The sequence below is a fragment of the Pelodiscus sinensis genome, chromosome 6 (genome assembly GCF_052426305.1).
Source record: "Pelodiscus sinensis isolate ZL-2025 chromosome 6, ASM5242630v1, whole genome shotgun sequence".
Classification (NCBI taxonomy): domain Eukaryota; kingdom Metazoa; phylum Chordata; order Testudines; family Trionychidae; genus Pelodiscus; species Pelodiscus sinensis.
Genome location: NC_143057.1, coordinates 108,977,708 through 108,999,618, shown reverse-complemented (window position 1 = coordinate 108,999,618; position 21,911 = coordinate 108,977,708). Strand labels below are relative to the sequence as shown.

At 42.3% G+C, this 21,911-nt stretch overlaps 1 protein-coding gene across 3 annotated transcripts in view; it reads right to left on the bottom strand.

The window, feature by feature from the left end:
* The window catches only part of NPR3 (natriuretic peptide receptor 3), a 68,831-nt gene that overhangs the window by 11,056 nt on the left and 35,864 nt on the right, over positions 1-21,911 (bottom strand). For all 3 annotated transcript variants that reach the window (XM_025181393.3, XM_025181394.3, XM_006116523.5), the window contains 2 exons: positions 8,457-8,592; positions 3,746-3,840 (listed from right to left, as the gene is read on the bottom strand). In XM_025181393.3, the coding sequence (XP_025037178.1) occupies positions 3,746-3,840; positions 8,457-8,592 (231 nt within the window). The remainder of the gene's footprint in view (positions 1-3,745; positions 3,841-8,456; positions 8,593-21,911) is intronic.

The window sequence follows — 21,911 nt, the reverse complement described above, 5'->3', positions numbered from 1 at the left end:
GAAACTGCAGCAATGAACTACAGTGAGCATTACGTGGCTGCTGCCTTTAGGGCCTGGAGCTAGACCCTGGAGTGGTAGGCAAGCCCAGGCTCCCTTATCAGCCACTGGTAAAGTGGTGTAAACTCTAAAAAGGGGACAAGACTTGTTTGGGAACCTGACTTTAAAGTGCCTGAGCTAGGACTGAAGGCCCTTGTTTGGATTCTCTTGACACCCTAGATGGGATTCAATTTGACTGTGATCAGGCTGGAGGACTGAGCCAGAGATGTTACACTCCTAACAAAAAACATTTAATCTGGTCTCCCACAAACTTCTTTGCATTTGAAATCTGGACTCAGATCCCTACTTTCTTGCCTGGAGACCATCCCAAGCATGAACCTAAGTAAATCAGGGCCAAGGGTTTTGAGTTGTAAAGAAACTTAAAAGCAGGAGAGCTTTGCCAAAATTTGGGTTACAATCTGTAAGGTTCTGAGATGTTTACATGCATTTCTGTTTTCTGTTCAGGATTTTGGACTCAAATATAAGATTTGTAAATCTAAATTAGTATTCTGAACTTCCTTAAAATTTGAGGCAGTATGTAAGTTTGTTTCTTGCATTAATATTACATGACCAAGGGGATGATTTATGTTGCATCCAAATAAAACACCCAGAATATGGTTTACTACTGCATCACTCTAGTTTTACTAGCTACGTCTAGACTGGCACGATTTTCCGCAAATGCTTTTAACGGAAAAGTTTTTCCGTTAAAAGCATTTGCTGAAAAGAGCGTCTAGATTGGCACGGACGCTTTTTCGCAAAAGCACTTTTTGTGGAAAAGCGTCCGTGCCAATCTAGATGCGCTTTTGTGCAAGAAATCCCCGATCACCATTTTCGCCATCAGGGCTTTTTTGTGCAAAACAATACCGCGTTGTCTACACTGGCCCTCTTGCGCAAAAGCATTTGCACAAGAGGGCTTTTGCCCGAATGGGAGCAGCATAGTATTTCCGCAAGAACACTGACAATCTTACATGAGATCGTCAGTGTTCTTGCGGAAATTCAAGCGGCCAGTCTAGACACAGCCCACCAGTGTAATGCCAATGGAACAACAAAGCTACATCGACATACAGATGGAGTAATACAGTAGAGAATCTGACTCAAGTTGTCTTTATACGTAGCCAAGTATGAGGCTACTTCTATCTAAATAATGGGATTCATAAATTATTTTAGACCTACCATTTATGGATGCACCCACAAAATAAAATGCAAGAACAAATCTGAATGTCTGCATTTCTACCTGATTAGTGCCTCCAGTCAAGTACTTCAGTTAAGAGGGACAACTACCCAGATATAGGGAGGAGGATATTTTTGTGGTATGCATGAGAGTTAGGTGAAGGGCAACATTCAAGTAATATCTTGAGCCGACAGTGCAGTGCAGACAAGCCCTTAGTAACCAGTTCTGTACTGTGGTTTCTAATAATGGATTAGAACATGTATTAACACAGAGCCAAAACATGGGGAGGCCTATGATGCCCTCAGTGATGTTACTACCATCACTTCCTGCATTAATTTTGCTTTGGGGGTGTCACGTTAATGGATTTTAAGGGGAGCAGCTAGATCATTGCTGCACCCATGGGGGGGTATTTTCTCAAAAGTGTATGCAAAGGGGCCCATGTGAGGTGTTACATGAAAGCTTGTGTTCTACTGATTCTGTATATGCTATTCATGTACTTGTATGATATCTGTATGTGGAGTTATAAACATGTACTCTGTAGGGATGCTGGAAAATTCTGTCTGGCTGAGCAATGGGCAAAGAATGCTCAGCCAATAGCTATGATAATTAGCAAGGAGACAATGAAGCTCTAGGTGCCAATACACAACTCAGGAATGTGACTCATACCTGCAACCCAGCTAGGGCCTAAGGACTACCAGCATGGGACGCAGGGATAGGTTGTTGGACCATGTGACCATCTCTGGCCAGGAAAATGCCAGGAGAGGGATATAAGTGCCATGTGGCACCCACCATCTTGTCTTCAGTTTAGCTCCTGATCCCAGATGCAGCCTTGCAGGGAACAATGAGCCGGAAAGAACTGTGGACCCATCCTAACATAGGATATACACTTTTAAGATAGCAGTGTATAACATCTCTGCTAAGAGCCTGTATCGAGAACTGGGTGGTTTGATGCATGTTATATATTTTCTTTAACAACCTTACTCTCATGCTTTTCTTTCTTTTAGTAATAAACCTTTAAATTTTAGATTCTAACGAATTGGCTCAGCATGACCTTGTGGGTAAGATCCAGAGTGTAAATTCACCTGGGAACTGTGGCTGGTTTCTTGGGACAGGAAGAACCCATTTGGGTTAGGTGAGATTGGGTTCTATAACCCCTCACCTGTGTTAGGCCCGGGGCTGACTGGGGCACAGGAAGAGCTGGGGTGTTAGAGTGGTTTTATTTGTGAGGCTTCTGCCTGGCCAGATTGGCAGCTGAAGCGCTTGGTGTGACTGGTTTGTGGCCTATTTGGGAAGGTCCCAGGTCTGGGGCTGTAAGGAGCCCCAAGTTCGAGCAATATGCCCTGAGCAGATGCCCTCAGCTGTGCCCAGACCAGACCTGTCCATCACAGGCTGACTAATGACTAGACTCCCTCCTCCCCCCCATCACAGTCCTATTGACTTCCAAAAGCTATGACTACTTATGCAGGTTAGAGTCAGAATTTTCAATCAGTTGTATAGACAGAAATGAATTAGTGGCCCAGCCCAGCCCTATAAATCATTACTCACATAATTAGGCCTTACTCATTGGAACCATTCAAATGAGGTCATTGAAACTACGTGGGTTACTAAGGGCTTGTCTGCACTGCACTGTCAGCTCAAGATATTACTTGAATGTTGCCCTTCACCTAACTCCCATGCACACTACAAAAATATCTAGCTTGAGTTAAGTGGTACTTTAAACTCTAGCTAGCTGGACTCTGTGGTGAATCAGCCACAGGCAGTGGTTTAGCACTGACCTCAGGTAGTTTACCTCATGGTAAAGTTAAAATGTCTTGTCTTCATTGTGTCTGTGTCTTAGGGTAGTTCATGTGTTTTAGCCTCCCTAAGGTAAAAACACTTCTTTACCACTGAAGATGGTGACGTAGTCATTTTAATCTTCAACTTCTCTTTTTCAAACTCTCTCTCAGGACTAGCTAAGATACAGATCAGGCATGGCCACATCATGACTTGCAAGCCACAGGCAGCTCTTTTACAGTTAACGTGACTCGCCTACCATACTTGGGGTGGGGAGCTTGGGGTTTCTGCCCTGCGGCAGGGTGGTGGGGCTTGGAGCGTCTGGCCAGCAGGGAAGGAGACATTGCTGTAGCTTGGCACCCCCTCACCCCACAGGGATGGAGCCCTTAGACCCAGCAGGTGCCCCCCCCCCCCACCACCAGAGGGCAGAAGCCCCTAGTACTGGCAGGCATGTCCAGCTCTCAAACTTCTGAAGAGTATTGTTCGTGTCTCTGAGAATCAGTAAGTTTGGTCACCACAGATTACAGCTTTTAGTCCTGTAAACTCTTACACACAAGTAATCCTTTGAGTGAGAATGGATTTGTACAATAGGGTCTTATGCTTTAAGATTACTTTTACAAGCAGAATTTGTACTTTGGGTTTGTAGCATTATGTTATGACATGTTAATATTCATAGTTAAATAACTAGATGTTGATGGTACAAAATTTGGACCCTAGTTGGGACATCTCATAAGTAGGCATTTGAAATTTTGTTTATTTTCTTACCTCCTGTGTGCCTGCTTCTGGGTCAGTCATTGCAATCACTGAGAAATCCCCAAACCGGTCTCCATTGGCATCAATGGATACCTGCCCTGCAATACCTAGGCAATGGCATGTAAGGAATTGGAAAGTTAATTAGTTAAAATGCTGGACCCTTCCAAGGAAAACAAAAATTAGAGTGGACAGATTTTTACAGACTGATACATGGCAGGAAATCTCATCAGTCTCACAGACTTTTATTGGCATTCCAGAAGAAATTGTAATTTCATCTCAGTGTCTGCATTCCTAAATTCTTAACATTTCTCCTTTTGAAATATAAAATATATGAGCCTGTTTAGGGAATATGTGAAAAAAATGTAATCCAGAAACCCAGAGCACTGGAATAAAAATAAAAATGCTTTTCACACAAATTAATTTAAGTGGGGCTCTGTCCTGAAATCGACAACAAAGCCCAAGTAAAAACAAAGGTGCTTGTGTGAAACTTAGAACTAGTGAAGCAGAGTTCAAGGCAAGAGTCAGGAACTCCAACATGTGGTGCACATGTGCCGCCGATCCTGTGCTTTCTTACTGGACATGAAGTGTGGGAATAATGAATATAGCTGCTTCACTGTGGACTAAATCCTGCCCTTGCTTAGATTCCATTGTCTTCACTGGGGTTGCAAAATTTGAAACTGGAGTGAAGGGGGAAAGCTAATCTGACAGGCTTCTGTTCAGTAAAGCATTTAAGCACGTGGACTGATTCCCACAGACAGCTTAAACAAATGTGTGTTTACATGCTTTGCAGAATTGGGGCCACATTTTTTTCTTTTCCTATTGCAAGTTGAGATAAAGGACACTATTAAACATTAATTGAAATCAATGAGATCCTTTCCTTAGAATTCAATGGCACTGAAGTATGCACCACTCTAGCCCCTCCCCTGCAAGAATATACTGTATGGGTTTGACGGCTCATGTTGACTTAAATCATAGTTTTGGGTAATCAGCCTTTCTTAAAGTCAAGGTGCGGTACAAACTCTGTATATGAAATTGGGTTCTAGTTCCTATATATTTCAATATTTTTGTATACAATTTTGAAAAAAAGACACATTAAATACTCTCCAACTTCTCAAGTTTTAGCATGACATCTGCCCTCCATGACTCATCTCCAGTGAAATGTAGGATTAAGTCATCCATTGGTGTAAACTGAGGTAGCTCTACTAAAGGCCATCGTCCAATTCCAGTTTACACTCCTGAGGATCTGGTTCAGAATGTATACAGTGAGAGCCATCATCCAGTATTTCTGTAAGAAATACTGCAGAACTTTGCTAATACACACTCTTGACTGGGAAACTGTGTGCCAAATCCTGAAACTATTCATGAGATTTGCTTCAGGTTTAATTCAGGCAACAACTCCACTAAAGTCAGTGTGCCTGATTCTTCTCCCATTCCAGTTATACATCAATTTGCCTCTACTCATTTCAGTGGAGTTAGAGTGATATAAGCAACAGCAAAATCAGAAACTGGGAGGTTTCCCTGACTGAGTAAAAAGTGAGCAAGGTTGTCATGATTTGACCTTGGTGAACAGACCTGCCAATGGGAGGATGGAGAGAGGGGTATAGGGGGCAGTTGCCCCAGGGCCTGGCAACTCAGTGGCGGTGGCTGGAGCCCCGGGTCCCTTTAAATTGCTGCTGGAGTGCTCTGCTGGGTGCTCCACATGGACTGGTGTGGGGGGAAACACTGTGCTCCCAGAGGAACTAAGAGTGGTCTGCCCTGGCCCTGTCTTTCCTGCCCAAGGTTCCACCGAGTCCCCCGCCTCCATGCCTTGTGCTGGCGTGGTGGCTGTCAGCCCCACTGTTGGTGAATGACCAAATTAAGCAACTTTGACAGATTTTAGCCCTTTCTCTCTTGTTCATGTTGATAAGTATTCTGAATAGTCCTACAGAAATCAGCAGACCTTCTTGTGGAGTAAGGTATTATCCACCATGCATAAAGCTGGCAGAATCATGGTGGGAGTCAACAAGCTGAGTTATAAAGCAGGATAATGCAACATATAGTGTATTGTGCTCATTTATTTTATCAGCTTTCATGTAGTTTAATGAGTATGCATCATACATCCCACTATGCTAGTACATGTAGTGTGGCAGTTTGTGAAAACAATGAAATCATAACACACGACCTCCCTACAGTACCAATTCTTTGAGGGGGGAGAGAACAGAGAAGAAAAAGGTAAAGAGCAGAGTTTAGCAAGGTCCTATTGCAGCTCTTCAGTCAGGGGATGAACGCCATGGGCCTGATTCTCTGTTGCACTGTGCAAAGTGAATGCACATCAGAATGGCAGCAATTTTACACCCATGTCACAGAGATGAAAAGTGCATGGGAGTGGAGAATCTGTTCCCAGGCTGCTGCTACAAACCAGGAGAGAGATTTCAGCGACTCAGTACCAGTGTACATTTTCTTAAACAAACCAAACCTTCCCAAATGCTCAATGAGCAAATGTGCCTCTGTTTACTTTTGCTCTTTTCCTATTAAAATGGAGTGACTTTAGGAAAGGTTAATCCAAATTTAATTGTAGGCCTACTGAGTAGGGAGCGGACCAAACCCCGCTGCGGCTCTGTAATTTAAAACATAGTAGGACCTGGACAGTCTACCCCCTGGAGATTGCAGAGCCACAGTGGGGTTTGGTCCCACACCCAGCACGAGCCGGAATTGAGCCCAGCTGCCTGCCCAGGCAGCAGCAGCCCCTGTGTGAGGGGGTCCCAGTGGGGATTTGGCAAAGCAGCCCCATCTCATGGCTGGGTCACCGTGGACCGGGGCTACCTTTGATAGTGGCAGCAGGGGGAGGGGAGACAGGGAGCATTGTGGAGATGTTGCTGGGGGAACCAGCTTTTAAGAGGGTCCCCCCAGCACTGGCTCCTGCTCCCCCCTCTTACCACTGATACAGAAGCAGTGGGGGGTGGAATGTGAGGAGTAGTCTACTTGACTACCTGATAAGCATAGGCTTATCTGGTAGTCAACTAGTAGACTACTCCTTTACATCCCTACTACTCAGTATGTACCAAATTGCTTACAACCAGATGGTTGCCTTTAGGTGCAGAGGTACAGTAACCAAACAATCAGAAATGTGTGCTACTATCCTGGCTAGACTGAAGGATTAAAGAGTGAACACAACCAAATGGCAATAGCAACACCTTAAGGTCACTACCTACTTGTCTGGCATGGCAAGGCTGGCTCCCAGAACGGAAAGGAAGTATTTATTGGAACAGATAGCTTACTGGCTCAGGAAGCCAAGACCATCTGGCCTGAAGTCATTATTAGAGCTAGTCAAAACTTGTAATTTCCATTCCAAGGGATATTCTGAAATTTTCTTTCATCCTGAATTTCCCTTAGCACAAAATTTCTGAAATTTTCATCTGGAAATACTGAAATAACTTAATTGAAGCACTTTGTTTTGACTTTATGTTAGTGTTTAGATAGTTTCAACAACCTTGGGGTACGTCTAAACTACATGGCTCCGTCGACGGAGCCATGTAGATTTGTTTATTTGGCAAAGGGAAATGAAGCCGCGATTTAAATAATCTCGGCTTCATTTAAATTTACATGGCTGCCGCGCTGAGCCGACAAACAGCTGATCAGCTGTTTGTCGGCTCAGCGCGGCAGCCATGTAAATTTAAATGAAGCTGCGATTATTTAAATCGCGGCTTCATTTCCCTTTGCCTATCTGTCCAATCTACATGCCTCCATCGACGGAGGCATGTAGTCTAGACACACCCTTGGAGTGTTCTCCTGTCCATGATGGTGCTCCACCAGGATGAGAATAGCCTCTGCTGACCTTACTGCCCATGATAAGTACATTGACTTCAGCTATGATATTTGCACAGCTGAAGTCACATAGATTAGATTGACACCAGGAGTTAGTAGAGACAAGGCCTGAGGGTAAGTCTACACAGCAGCATTATTTCAGAATAAGTGACATTATTCCGAAATAAGAAATTGCACATCTACATTATAAGCCTTTATTCCAAAATAATTTCGAGCTTGAAGATTTTATACTTCAGATTCCTGTAACCCTAATTTCACAAGGAGTAAGGGAAGTCAAAAGACGAGTGTTATTCCTGCGACTTCCTGCTGTGTAAACAGCGGCAAAAGCCGAGTTAAGCTATTACGACTTCAGCTAAACGACTGACGTAGCTGAAGTTGTGTAGCTCAATTCAACTTTAGCCCTGCTGTGTAGACATACCCTAAGTGACTACGCCCAGAAAGTCAGAGTCCTCTTTGGATACTGTATCTGGGATAACAAACAAAGCTCTTAAAAAGAAGGGAAGAAAAACCTTCCAATGCTCAAAACAGCATCAACGAGAGAGAAAAAATTGGCACCCGTGAGCTTTTATCGAATCCAGCTTGTTAAGATAAAAATGGAAAAATGGAAAAAATGAAGCAAGCTCAAGCGCTAGTAGATGCACATGAAGTAAGACAAGCTGCTCTAATCTTTACAAAAACAAAGGAGCCTGAGAAAGTTATTGGCATTTCTTTTAACTCTAATGAAGGTCATTAAATTATTAGGCATTCCTTTGAGCAGAATAATACCCAAAGGGATGTTATGAAAAATGTGCAGTGATGTAAAAATGCTGTATGTGTTTGTGAAGAGCATATATTCTGACTATTGTTTACACAGCACAAACAGTCGAAGTGAGTTGAAACAATACCGATACAATCCAGTATTCAACTAGCAGACACCTACCTTCATATGTCCTATTCCGTGTATGAAGAACAATTTTATCCCCATTCTTTTTGCTAAAGCCATATTTCAGGACCTCACCCAAAGCCAGAGCATAGAGGAGAATGGCGTCATGGAACCCTTCCACAAACATGTTAGCCTAAGAACAAGATGACAACATTAATCATTAAAATATCTATGGAAAATTATTTATTTTTACTAAGGCTCAAAACCTGGATCAGGGAGACCAGACTTGGCTCAAACTTCTTCAGAACTTCTACAGAATGATCAAAAGAACCCATTTTCTGGTTTTGACTCTTTCTTTCAAAGAACTGATTTTGTTTTAATCTCTGCAAATCTGGAATTAAAATGTGCTTTATTATTACATCTGTAAATGTTACATCCTGATTAGCCTGAGGGCTCTTGTTACCTTGCAGGACTGTTCTCTTACATCATCTTTTATATTCAGGCCAGATTCTACAGCCCAAGGCTGGGTAGCATTTACACCTATAATTCATAGATGTAGTAGACAAGTAGAACTGGATCAATAGTTTAATGCAGGCATGTGCCTGTTCCAAACCCCCAGAAGAGCACATCTGGTTAATTGTCTATTTTACACGGCACACTTCATTGGATATGAAAATATCCTCTCCCCATTATGTTTATGGAGAGAGGAAGTTTTTCTGACTTCGCTGACAGATTTGTTTGTTTAATGATTATTCCCCTCCATTTCTGCTGATTCTGGATCTTACTCAGCTGACCATTTCTTCACTAGCAAATGAACAACGGAGCAAGATGTTTACCTTGTACTATGTAACGTTCTTTGGAGCTGCCAGAAAACTAGTTTCCCATCTTTTACGTCTGTTTCAGTAAATGGCATGAGCTAAATGAAAAGCCATTTTCCAGTATAAATACAAAAAGCAAATACTGTATTGTAAACCAGCATTGCCCTTCAATGAGAGCAAGTGTGATTTCTCATTAGAGCCACACTTACGCTGCTCTCCCACTGATCTCAACAGCATTTGTGAACAGAGCAGTGCAAAAATTGGTAGGTTTGGTTAATTGTGGGGTGGCAAATGTAAAAGTAAGTCATTTGGGGTGCTATAGCTTACATTTTATTTTTTCAACTTTTGGGTTCAAACTGAAAATTTAAACTTGGTTGAGGTCAGCAAAGTTTGCCTGATGCAAGGTCAAAACCTAGACATGAGAGTGGGTGGCAAAGTTCAGTGCTAGATCCAAACTTCTCCAGAATTCAGGGAGGTTGGAATTGGGGATTTTGGTTCAGCTCCCTGTAGAGAAAGGGACCACACATGAACTCACATTTGGGTTCATTTTCCCTGAAAAATCTGGGATGTTCAGTTCTGAGGTTTTAGATCAGGCCTATTTTAAGTTGAAACAATGTGAAGCATTCAGTTTTCCTATGGATTCTAAACTAAAGCATAAATTATTGCCTGGCATCTGTGGGAAGGAAGGGATTGGCTGGAAATCTTCCTCCAGAAGCTGGGGGAAAGTTCACCCAAGTTGATCCTCAACTAACACTTTGCCAAACCCACTGAACCTGAAAGGACTTGGGCCTGATCCTGGCTCCCATTGAAGTCAGTGAGTGTGTTGTCATTGACTTCATTAGGAGTGGGTTCCAAAGTATCAGCTAAACCCAAACCTGAGTCAATTTTGCCTGCTCTCCTGGGAGAGGTATGCAATACATGCCAGTTATTTTATGCACCTAATTTGGAAGTAATAAAGACAGAAGAGAGGAGTGTGTAGTAGCATTGGAACAATTTTTATGAGGGGGTGGTGAAAGCCATTGAACAAAACTGAAAGTCTATATATAACGGAAACCACTTCAATCTGGGGAGTGCCAGCACCTCAGTTTCAACACCTGTAAGAGCATGTCTGTATACTGCATAAGCAGTATGCCAACCATGCCCACTACATCATGGGCACAACTTGCACTGACTTCAATGGGAATTTCACATAATGGAGCTCAATTCACGAGACTGAGAGATGCTGCTTTTCTTCTGCCTTTTAACTGCTTTAGCAGTTTAACTAATAAGTTCTTCAGGGCCTAAACTGTCTCCTACTATCTCTGTATATATGGAGTGCCAATACGATGGGGCCTCTGGGAGCTACAGTCCTACAAATCAATGATAGTAACGAATTCAGTGCTGACGTGGAGCTCCTGCAACCTTGCAGAAGCTGTTGCAGCACTTTTCCTACATACAAAAGGCAAGATTCACCATCGATTCAATGTCATGGAGCAGACGTGCTATGCCCAACTGAACACCTTGGTGCTACTCATTTTAGGAGACCACAACGGTTGCACCTCTGGGTCTGTTTAGTTCTGCTGGCCAGCATGAGTTATGCAGACAGTGGGGATGTAAAAGATTAACTGGTAAGCCTCACCCTTATCAGACGAGGCTTACCAGTTCCAGTGAACTGGTAGGACCTGGAGTAGCTCCCCACCCATTCCAGGCAGGGGGTTTCTCCAGCCCCATGGGGACTACCACTGGCAGGGGCTGCTTCAGCCAGAGCAGCCCCTGTTTCATGGCGAGCCCAGCCTGGCCCCGCTACCACAAGTTACACACTGGCTCCCCAGGGAAGCTTCACTGCAGGCTCAGAAGAATAACTTTACCCATGTAGGCCTTGATTCAGGGGAGCTGGCTTTGCTGTGGGTTCTGCAGTTTATATATAAGCTTTCTACTGCAGAGCCCACAGCGTATGTAACCGTGTAACCACTAGGATTTTCAGTGGTTGCACGGTTATATTTTTAAACAACCTTTTATATCCCCATTAGCCACAGCTGTACCGCTTGATAGCTCCCAGCACAAGAGTCCTGGAACTACAATTGGGGCTAGAATCTGCATGGAAGATACATGGGGACACTCGCGCCAGGCCCAAACTCCACCTGCACTCTGGCTCCCAATTTGTGTTCAATGTAAACAACAAAAAATGCAACAATAGAAAGAAACAGCTAGTGAACAGAAGGTGACTCTGACCTCAAAGGGACCACTCATGCGAGTAAGTGCTCACCGATATGAATAGTTTACACCAAGCAGCTCTAAGCTTGCACTCCCCTCTGTGCCTCTTGTGCATCGTATCTTATAGGTGCCCAAATCTTAGATTGAAAGCTCCATGAGGCAGAGGCTGCCTTTACATTTCTGTTTTGCAGAGAGCAACAATGCTTCGCAAATGACTACATACTCCTAAATAACAACACCGGCTAATGCGGTGAATTTATATTAGAAGCCTGGATTCCAATATGGATCCTATTGTAAGGCACTATAGCTTAAACTGTACATATGTTCCACCCCTTTAAGGAACGTTTCAAAACCACAACACGTCCTGGCTTGGTGTACAATAATTCACAGTGAATTATCTATTCAGCCACAAGGAGGGTGGTCCCCTTCACTCAGTTTAGTCATATTGGAAAAGTGCCTGCCTGGGCTGCAACTAACCAATGAGTAAGTAAAGATTTCACTCCATTGTAGGTCTCTCCTTGACATTTCTGGTGCCCTCCCCACCAAACATACTGCATGTATTTACTTTACCATTATTTTAATTGCTTTTGAACACTCAAAAATCTGAATAAAGTGCTGATAAACCTCTTGCAGTTCTAGCTGGATATATACAATGCCAAAAGATAACAACATGTAGCCAGTTAAATAAATAGCATAGATAATAAAGAATTACATAGTCGATTGGCTGTGTTACGATAATCAAGCTCTTAGTTACGTAACTACACAGAAGACTGTCTTTTGCCTTTAAGCCAGCTGTCTGCAATAAGCATAATTCATCTTGTCCCTGGAGCTCATAGAATCAAAGTCAAAATTTCTCTGGCATGTTAATTGGGCTGCAGATGTTTCTAATTCTCACCTGTGCTTCATTTAACAAAATGCATTAAAGGTTTAGAAAAAGGAGCAAATGCCATGGAAGAAGCAAACAGTTCACATGAATGAACCTCAGAAACATATGGGCTGTGTCCAGACTCCATGCCTCCTTCGACGGAGGCATGTAGATTAGCCACATCGGAAGAGGGAAATGAAGCCGCGATTAAAATAATCGCGGCTTCATTTAAATTTAAATGGCTGCCCCGATCTGCCGATCAGCTGTTTGTCGGCAGATCGGGAGAGTCTGGACGCGATGCCCCGACAAAGAAGCCTTTCTTCATCGACACAGGTAAACCTGGTTTCACGAGGCTTACCTGTGTCGATGAAGAAAGGCTTCTTTGTCGGGGCATCGCGTCCAGACTCTCCCGATCTGCCGACAAACAGCTGATCGGCAGATCGGGGCAGCCATTTAAATTTAAATGAAGCCGCGATTATTTTAATCGCGGCTTCATTTCCCTCTTCCGATGTGGCTAATCTACATGCCTCCGTCGAAGGAGGCATGGAGTCTGGACACAGCCTAAATGAATAGGTTAAAAGGAAGCTACAGAGTAAAGATCAGGAAGACAGAATTATTTCTACTTTGAAAGACATTAGACTCTCTCCTGCAGCTGCTTGTAGAGCCCTGCAAATCTGCAGACATCTGCTTTATATCTGTGAGTGGCCATTCCATGGATGTGGATAAGCATATCATTGGCTCATTTTTGTGGCTACAGGTGAGGATGTGGATACAAATTTTGTATCTAGAATCCTGCAAATTTGTGGATATCCATTTTATATCTGCGGTATCTGCATCCATGGATGTGGATATCTGCAGTTCATTTTTGACAATACAGATGCCAATTTTATATCTGTAGGGCTCTAGATGTTTGCATGGAACTGTAGGATCTGTGTGTGGAAAAGCTCACCTTATGACAGTCCCTCTTTATATGGATATTAGAGGGATTAGTTTTTCATGTCTTTTTTTAATAGACAAACAAACGACAGACCTAGGCAACTGCATTATAGGCTAAGATTGGACTCTGCCTCTGGAGATTTAGCTGATCAAAAGGTAGGTTTTCATGGAAGTGACACTCCTTCTCTTCTGCAAAAGAATGGGTCTCTCTTGTCACTCTGCAGCCTTGCCGATTGATTTATAGTTTGAGGCTGGCAGCAACTCTGAGGAGCACTATTTCTCTTCTTTTGTACATTGCAGAGCCATCCCATGGTAACATATTAACTTTGGTAATTGTAATTAGCTATCAAAACCCAGTTAGTCAAATAATTGCTCAATTGGAATTTTACTCACACAATCGGTTTGAAACCATTGCTGTAGAAACTGAGTGAAGCAAGAGTTTCATATTCAGAACTCAGATTTTGATGGTGGTCAACTCAACCAGCCATTCACCTCTGCAGACTAAGCTTTGAACCCATCTTATCCCGCAAGATGAAACGTACCGACTGGGTTTATTTTATATTTTAATCTTCCTGCTTGTCTGTCTTAGCTCAGCTCACTAGCAGCTGTCTATTCTGCAGTGAAGATGAATGACTTCTAAAGGTAAGGGTTAGAGATGGTCTGAAAAAAAACCCCTCAGCTCCAGACATCTCCAAAATTTCCAGCCTTCTGAATCTGCCTTGCAATTGGCTCTCTTAATCCTGCGCTTCCAAGAGGCCCAAGGGGCACAAGCTACTCCTCCATAAAGAAGAGGTGAACACCAGCTGTTATCTCTCTGCTTAAACAGTGCTTGGGATAAGGATTGACTTTTGATTGCTAGGGAGATGTCCTAGAGAAAATGCCTTTGGAAAGGTGAGTCTCCACGTACACCTAAGATCACAGCACTGGACTGAATCCCAGAGTGGGAAGTCCTTTAATTGTGTGTGTTTATTTTACTTTGTTATTCCACATCATTCCTTGGGGGGGAGAGGGGAAGTCCTTGTTCACTGAAACATTTTTTCCCTGCAGAGTCATTCTATCATATTATGGGGCTGAGCCAAACGCTCCTGAACTTTGGAGAAGCCTGGATCTAAAATGTATGGCTTCTAGTGGGTAGGAAGAGGCATTGGCAGAGCTCTGCAAGGAATTTTGCATCACATCTGCCTCCATTAGATATATAGCACTTCTCTTTCACAAGGAGCAAATTCACCCCAGAAAATTCAAAGAAAGAAAGAAGTCTGTGGGCACACTACATACACTGGTCGAAGGAAGCAAAAAGAGATACAACAAGCATTGTATAATAGGCTGCACTTAGCATGGCTTTTCCAATTTGAGTCCTTCATTGTGGCTCATTTCAATGCACAAGGTCACTTTTAATGATTTGCTTTAGCTGTTCTGTTAGAAAAGTTAGTTATTGCTTGTCTTTATAGACTAGTGGCTTGTGTTTTTGTAAGGCATGCGACTGCTGATGTTGGGCAGGGAGATACTTTGTCTGACTCTGGCTATGGCTAAATCATATGGGGGGACAGAACATGTCAGGATCTGATTGTTACAATAAATCCTAGCCCCACTGAAATCAACGAGTGTTCTGGCATTGACTTTGATGATGCCAGGATTTCTCAACTGGATTTGGCACCAGGATTTCTCATTTCATTATCTCCTGCCCTAACTCCTTATACACAAGCTATTTGATGGTTCCTATCTTTTCTTCCTGTGCTCTCCTCATTTCTGTTCTACCAGCTAGTTTTAGCATGAGATCTGTCTTCTTCTAAAACATGCTCTTTTACTGTACCAACTTCTGATACATGTGCTCTTTTGTAAGTGGCATGAACATTCCCAGTGCCCACTAGAATACTTATACACAGTGTTACCTGTAAGCTAAGCATGTGAGTGGCCACCAGGTGAGATTCAAATGCTGCCCAAGTGAGTAGCAGAGCACCCACAGTGCTCATAGCGAGCAGCATGTTTTTCTACTGGTGGTGCTCATCTGCATGTGGCTTGGTGCACATAACAAAATGTATTCTGCACATGGGTGGAAAAAATTAGAGAGAGAACATTGCTTATAAAAAAGGGAATAAGAACAACCCAGGAAACTACAGACTGGTCAGTTTAACGTCTGTCCCAGGGAAGATAATGGAACAGGTAATTAAGGAAATCATATGCAAACACTTGGAAGGTAATAAAGTGATAGGGAATAGCCAGCATGGGTTTGTGAAGAACAAGTCATGCCAAACTAATCTGATAGCTTTCTTTGATAAGATAACGAGCCTTGTGGATAAGGGAGAAGCGGTGGATGTCATATACCTAGACTTTAGTAAGGCATTTGATACGGTCTCTCATGATATTCTTATTGATAAACTAGGCAAATATAACTTAGATAGGGCCACGATAAAGTGGGTGCATAATTGGCTGGATAACCGTAGTCAGAGAGTTGTTGTTAACGGTGCTAAATCCTGCTGGAAAGGGATAACAAGTGGAGTTCCGCAAGGGTCTGTTTTGGGACCCATACTGTTCAATATCTTCATCAATGATGTAGATATTGGGATAGAGAGTACGCTTATTAAGTTTGCAGATGATACCAAACTGGGTGGGGTTGCAACTTCTTTGGAGGATAGGGACATAATTCAAAATGACCTTAGCAAGTTAGAGAAATGGTCAGAGGTAAACAGGATGAAGTTTAATAAAGAGAAATGCAAAGTGCTCCACTTAGGAAGGAACAATCAGTTCCATACATACAAGATGGGAAGCGACTGTCTAGGAAGGAGAATGGCGGAAAGGGATCTAGGGGTCATAGTGGACCACAAGTTGAATATGAGTCAACAGTGTGATGCTGTTGCAAAAAAAGCAAATATGATTCTAGGTTGTATCAACAGGTGTGTTGTAAGCAAAACTCGTGAAGTCATTCTGCCGCTCTACTCTGCACTAGTTAGGCCTCAGCTGGAGTACTGTGTCCAGTTCTGGGCGCCACATTTCAAGAAAGATGTGGAGAAATTGGAAAGGGTACAGAGAAGAGTGACAAGAATGATTAAAGGTCTAGAGAACATGACCTATGAAGCCAGGCTTCATGAACTGGGCTTGTTTAGTTTGGAAAAAAGAAGATTAAGGGGGGACATGATATAGCAGTTTTCAAATATCTAAAAGGGTGTCACAAGGAGGAAGGAGAAAATTTGTTCCTCTTGGTTTCTGAGGACAGGACAAGGAGTAATGGGCTTAAAGTGCAGCAGGGGAGGTTTCGATTGGACATTAGGAAAAAATTCCTAACTGTCAGGGTGGTCAAATATTGGAATAAATTGCCAAGGGAGGTGGTGGAATCTCCCTCTCTGGAGATATTTAAGAACAGGTTAGATAGACATCTGTCAGGGATGGTGTAGACGGAGCTTGGTCCTGCCTTGAGGGTGGGGGGCTGGACTCGATGACCTCTCGAGGACCCTTCCAGTCTTATGATTCTATGATTGCTTAGAGGTGCCTTTTCATCCCACTGGGATTAATCCAACAGACTGAGTTCCAGAAAGCAGTCAGTCTCAAGGGACTGAAAATGAGTATTTTTAATGATTTCTGGCTTTGGCCTGGCAAACCTAACAAACCTGGAAATTCTGGTGGTTTCATGTTTTCCAGTTTTAAAAAATTACTCCCATTTCTGGTGGAAGAGGCACCCAAACTACTGTATATAGTGCTGATCCTTACATTAGTCACATAGTCCTTTCAAGCAAAAAATCCTTAAAGGTGAATATGGGATGTTATAAAGCATTTACAGTCTACCTGCCTATGATCCTGCTGCATCATCTGGAAAACTCTAGGACTGAGATATTATTTTTTTCACAATGAGGGTGTCACAAAGATGTGTATGAAGAGCCCTCTTATGTTTTCCTCTTTAACGGCTGCAGGTGAACAATACAATGAAAAGGAGAAGACATAGTGATAAGATGAGCATTAATTCATTATTTTGCTATATAATGGCTTTGAGATAATTCCACAGATTGTGCTGAAGGAACATCTGTTACTGGGGACCATTCCATTGTTTTTTGCTAGCACTCATCCTATTTTGCTTTATAGTTCTATAGTTAGAACTGTTGAGGGTGGAAACCCTATCAATACAAAATAATGTTAATATACCGTCTGTCATACTGATCACACTAGTTATGGCTAAGAAGACACTTTCTTACATACCCCCTATTTTCAAATACAACTATTTGAAGCAAAGGCTATTTCATCCAAAATATTTCAGCTTAGTTTTTAGCCCATACATGAATTGCTTTGGAAAGTTGGATATAATTCTCTTTGGCAATGTTTGAGGTACTATACATGCCATATTTGTTGTTTAAAAAAATCAGTGATCAAGATTTTTAAAAACACTAGTAATTTTTGGGAGCCCCACTTTAAATACTTTAAAATGGCCTGATTTTCAGATGGTGGGTCCTCATCATTTTAAGACCCTTTATGGTGTCTCAAATTGTGCATCCAAAGCTTGAGGCACTTCAAAATCATTAATCTCTTTTTAAAATCTTGGTAATTGGTATATTAACAATGGCCAGTTAAAATGATACTGAACTTTACAGAGCAATATTTAAATTTCTTGTGCTTATTCAGATGTTAGACCAATGATGGGCAACCTGTGATTGCGGGCCGTGTGACATTTTGCTGACACTGACCGTCTGCACGCACTGCCTTCCAAATCTCCCAGTGACCATGGTTCTCTGTTCCCAGCAACTGGGAGCTAGGGATGTAAAATCTCAGTTCAAAAGTTAACCAGTTAAATGGTATGTTAAACATTCTGGTTAACCGGGATCCCATGGAGCAGTAAAAGTGGGCCCAGCAATCCTCCACCCACATCAGGCAGAGGTCTGCTCCAGCCCAGCTAGGACACTGGTTGACCAGTTACCAGTAAACAAGGGTGCTATTTACCAGTTACTGTTAACATCCCTATAGGGAGCTGTGGGAGGCGGTGCCTGCAGACGGTCAACATCAGTAAAATGTCTCATGGTCTGTAATCAGATTGCCATGGTGGGCCACATGTGGCCCGTGGGTCAAAAATTTCCACCACTGTGTTAGGTCATCTAATAGGAAAAGCAAAATTCACTAGGAAAAATAACACATCCTCCCTCTCTCTCAGAAGAAAACACATTACTATGGAAAGAGTTAGAAAGTGATGGAATAAGTGGAGATTCAATGAAATTATCCAGTAGAGAATACTATCCTTCTGAGGAGTTCCTTGTAGGGTACTTAAAGGCAAAATCTGGGTCTGCATAGTAACTAATTGTGCAGTTACAGTACTCAAGGAAGAGACACATATTTGATAAAAGCTTTTCTAGGATTCTCTATCTTGTAAGTAATAAATATTTCTGCTAAGATTTAAAAGTTAGAAACGTTTAGGATTGCCAGATTGTTTAACCAAAAATACTGAATACCCCTTCCCCCCCAAAGAAAAACACTGAGGAAAAAAATTCTGTTGAGGGGGAAAAAAAGGGGGGGAGACCAAAGTTGTTGAGCAAAAATTATAATAAAAAAAATCAGCATGGCCCCTTTAAGAAGAGGCTTTTTTGCCAGTGACCATCTGATTTTTCTGCTCCAGCCACAAGACAAGCCCCTGCAGAACCAGGTAAGCGGGGTGTGGGAGTGTCCAGGGAGGCCTGGCGGGAGGATCCGGGGGCTGGGCCCAGTTGCTGAGTGTGTCGTAGGGTTGTCAGGTGTCCAGTATTTTTTTTCCCTCCTGATATTTTTTGGCAGGGAAAAAATATCAGAAAATACCAGACATTTTAGGTGTCTGGTATTTTCTGATACAAAATACAGGACTATGTAGCACTTTAAAGACTAACAAGATGGTTTATTAGATGATGAGCTTTTGTGGGCCAGACCCACTTCCTCAGATCAAATAGTGGAAGAAAATAGTCACAACCATATATACCAAAGGATACAATTAAAAAAAAGTGAACATATACGAAAAGGACAAATCACATTTCAGAACAGAAGGGGGATGCGGGGGGAGGAAGGTACAGACATTTACCTTCCTTCCTCCCCCCCCCCCCCCCCGCAACCCCCTTCTGTTCTGAAATGTGATTTGTCGTTTTCATATGTGTTCACTTTTTTTAAATTGTATCCTTTGGTATATATGGCTGTGACTATTTTCTTCCACTATTTGATCTGAGGAAGTGGGTCTGGCCCACAAAAGCTCATCATCTAATAAACCATCTTGTTAGTCTTTAAAGTGCTACATAGTCCTGTATTTTGTATCAGCTACACCAGACTAACACGGCTACATTTCTATTGGTATTTTCTGAATTTTTTTTACTGGACAGGAAGCGAAAATACTAGACTGTCCGGGTCAATATCAGACACCTGGCAACCCTAGAAACATTGAAGAACATAGTGTACCCTATTTTCAGTTAGTGAATAGCAAATGAAAGAGAGAAGCTCCAGGTACTGTATATATGCAAGTAAGATGCCCCTTTGACTGTCAGAAAGTGAAGTGGGAGCCATCCCACTCAGACTTCTGCACCACCAACTTCAGATTGTACACCCTTGGTAGGGTGCAGTGCACTGAATGTGTAAGATCCAAAAACTGCAAAATATGGTCTAGGGGCATAGCCAAAGGTCACAGTCAAATAAATGCACATTTGGCCTTTCATTTTCTCATCTTTCCCCTCTATTCCTCATCTTTCCACCCTTTGCAGTCATTTTTCATTATAAAAAATAACCCTCCAAGGAAATTAAATGCAAAAACTACATCAGTGCTACACCATGGTTGTGATTTTTACATGCTCAAAAGTCAGGCAGTTCAAAGTTATGGATCCCCAAACAGCTATAGTATGACCACACTCTCCATCTATACTAAGGCATTAACTGTAACAGAATACAGAGCAATACAAAATGTTACTTATGTGGAAGACTGCCAGTTACAGCTACCGGGGACCCATAACTCTCCATATCTTGATTGCTCTATGTATAGCAAAGTGTTTTACATTTAGGATTGCCCAGAACTGAGCTTCCCTATTATATATTAAAGCCATGGAACATTTTAGTGATGTGGAAGGGTCTAGGCATCTGCTTCACTCGAGTTATTTGGAATGGCTAACATTTATAACTCGAGTGCCTAACATATGAGCAAAGACTATGACTGAATTAACCAATCAATTCATGCATACAGGAATTACCAGGGAAGTGCCTATTAAAAGAGAACAACGAGAAGTCCAGTAGACTATTAGACTAACAGATTTATTGGAGCATAAGCTTTCATGGGCAAAGACCCACTTCATCAGATGCATCTGACGAAGTGGGTCTTTGCCCATGAAAGCTTATGCTCCAATAAATCTGTTAGTCTATAAGGTGCCACAGGACTTCTTGTTGTTCTTGCAGATTCAGACTAACACTGCTACCCCAGAGAGCTGAGCTGCTTCAGATCTGGATTTCAAGATTAAGTGTGTTCCAAGAAAAGCACTAGGATTTGATCACAAAGCTGTCACTAATATTTTGTCTTCTGGTCCAGTTTAAGCGGGCAGAACCATGGCGTGGTGCCTAAACGTGCAGGGAGCAAAAGATAAGGGCAACACAGCAGTTGGAATGGGAAGAACAGCCTCAAAGCAGTTAAATCCACACATGCTGAAAATATTCCCTATTCTCTCCGGCAAAAAAAGGCTACTTCCCTCTTGGAGCTAAGCAGTTCAAAGAAACAGGAAGAAAAGCAGCTTCTGCTAAGGGAAAGAGGAAAAAACAGTAATAGAAAAACATGTCTCATCCAGAAAAGGCCATTTCCTTAATATTCAGTTCACCTTTGAAAAAGAGCATAGTGCACGGCATCATGGATGCAAGTTAGGCAGTATTTAGCCCAGTGGGTATTGAAAGAATGAAATATAGAAATAAACTTGCATATGCCCAAACACTCAGTAGATGGCCACTAGATCAGAATTAGGCAATGGCTTTCAAAACGATAAACAGCATTCCAAGGCTTACTAGTTGTTACGGTATTTTATTATGTAGTGATTTAGGGCTGCATCATGCAACCTTTAATCAGGTGAGTCATACCTACTGAAGTCGTTAGGGCTGCTCACCTAAATTAAGTTGCAGGATGAGGCCCGTAGCGACTTTATGTAACAGTGAAGGATCATCCTCTTTTATAGAAATATTCATACACAATTATATTTTTTTCAAAAGATGAAACACCAACTTTATATTTCACACTGAGCAAAGTTCTATCAATGGATGGCAATAACAGGCATCCTCTATTGTGTGTGTAGCTTAATTAGCCTTCCCCACAACTAAAGCTTATACCAGGGCTACTCAACATGTGGCCCATGGGCCGCATGTGGCCCGTGGCCCATTTGTTTGCAACCCGCAGTGTGACTTGGGTTTATATGGGGCTCAACATGTGGCCCACGGGTGGGAGCCAAAACAAAAAAGTAGTCAATATAATGGTCTTCTGTTGATATGCATTCTAGTAGTTAAATTCCTGGACTGTCATTGCTCATTAAAAGTGCTGTCATATGGGTGGAAATCAGGTAAATATTGCATTTTATTAATTACAGCAGAACTGACTTAAATTGGGCCTGTGTGTTGCGTAATTTTGCCTTAATCTTTGTAAGAAGATGTGAAAGAAGCTATTTGCATATATATATATATATATATATATATGCAACCACACTTAAGTTGCAGTGCATGTTCTGTGAGTATCATTGTGGCCGTTGGGGCTTC